Source organism: Nanorana parkeri, unplaced genomic scaffold, assembly GCF_000935625.1.
Source record: "Nanorana parkeri isolate BGI_ZX_2015 unplaced genomic scaffold, ASM93562v1 scaffold1279, whole genome shotgun sequence".
In the NCBI taxonomy this organism is placed as follows: Eukaryota; Metazoa; Chordata; class Amphibia; order Anura; family Dicroglossidae; genus Nanorana; species Nanorana parkeri.
This window is the reverse complement of record NW_017307547.1, coordinates 363,760-364,302: the sequence shown is the minus strand read 5'-3', so window position 1 is coordinate 364,302 and position 543 is coordinate 363,760. Positions and strand designations below refer to the sequence as shown.

Here is a 543-nt window from a genome sequence, read left to right as displayed (position 1 = left end):
CAGCCCCTCCCGCCTGCAGTGCCCCTCCGCAGCCCCTCCCGCCTGCAGTGCCCCTCCGTAGTACAAAGTGGGTTATTGTTCTTGTTTCTGCCCCCATGGAAGAGATTCACCATCATTTCCTGTTCCTCTGACTCCTTGTTACTGGAACAGGAAGTGAAGACAATCTCCTCAATAGGCACATGGAATGCATTCCTATTCCCCTCCCGCACTCCTGGAAATCTTTGGCTCCGTCATATAGGATCTATGGGGTAGGTGGAGTGCGTCTCCGGCTCACCTATGGCGTCGTCTCTTCTACAGCGGACTATCACAGTAACGGTTACACGGTCACCAACGGCTGGAAGATCCACAACACCGCCAAGAACAAATGGTTCGTCTGCATGGCCAAGACCGCCGAGGACAAGCAGAAGTGGATGGACGCCGTCCTGAGGGAGCGCGAGCAGCGAGAGAGTGAGTACAAACGTGCGGTCAGCTGACCCGGCGTGCACTAAGCACCGGCGCTGAACAATACTTCTCCTATGGACAGATGGAAAGCCGTGGTATGGA

The 543-nt window shown here is 55.6% G+C and overlaps 1 protein-coding gene across 1 annotated transcript in view; it reads left to right on the top strand.

The window, feature by feature from the left end:
• PREX1 (phosphatidylinositol-3,4,5-trisphosphate dependent Rac exchange factor 1) overlaps positions 1-543 on the top strand; it is a 138,555-nt gene that overhangs the window by 59,387 nt on the left and 78,625 nt on the right. Inside the window, exon 11 of the mRNA XM_018569036.1 lies at positions 298-447. Within this exon, the coding sequence (XP_018424538.1) occupies positions 298-447 (150 nt within the window). The remainder of the gene's footprint in view (positions 1-297; positions 448-543) is intronic.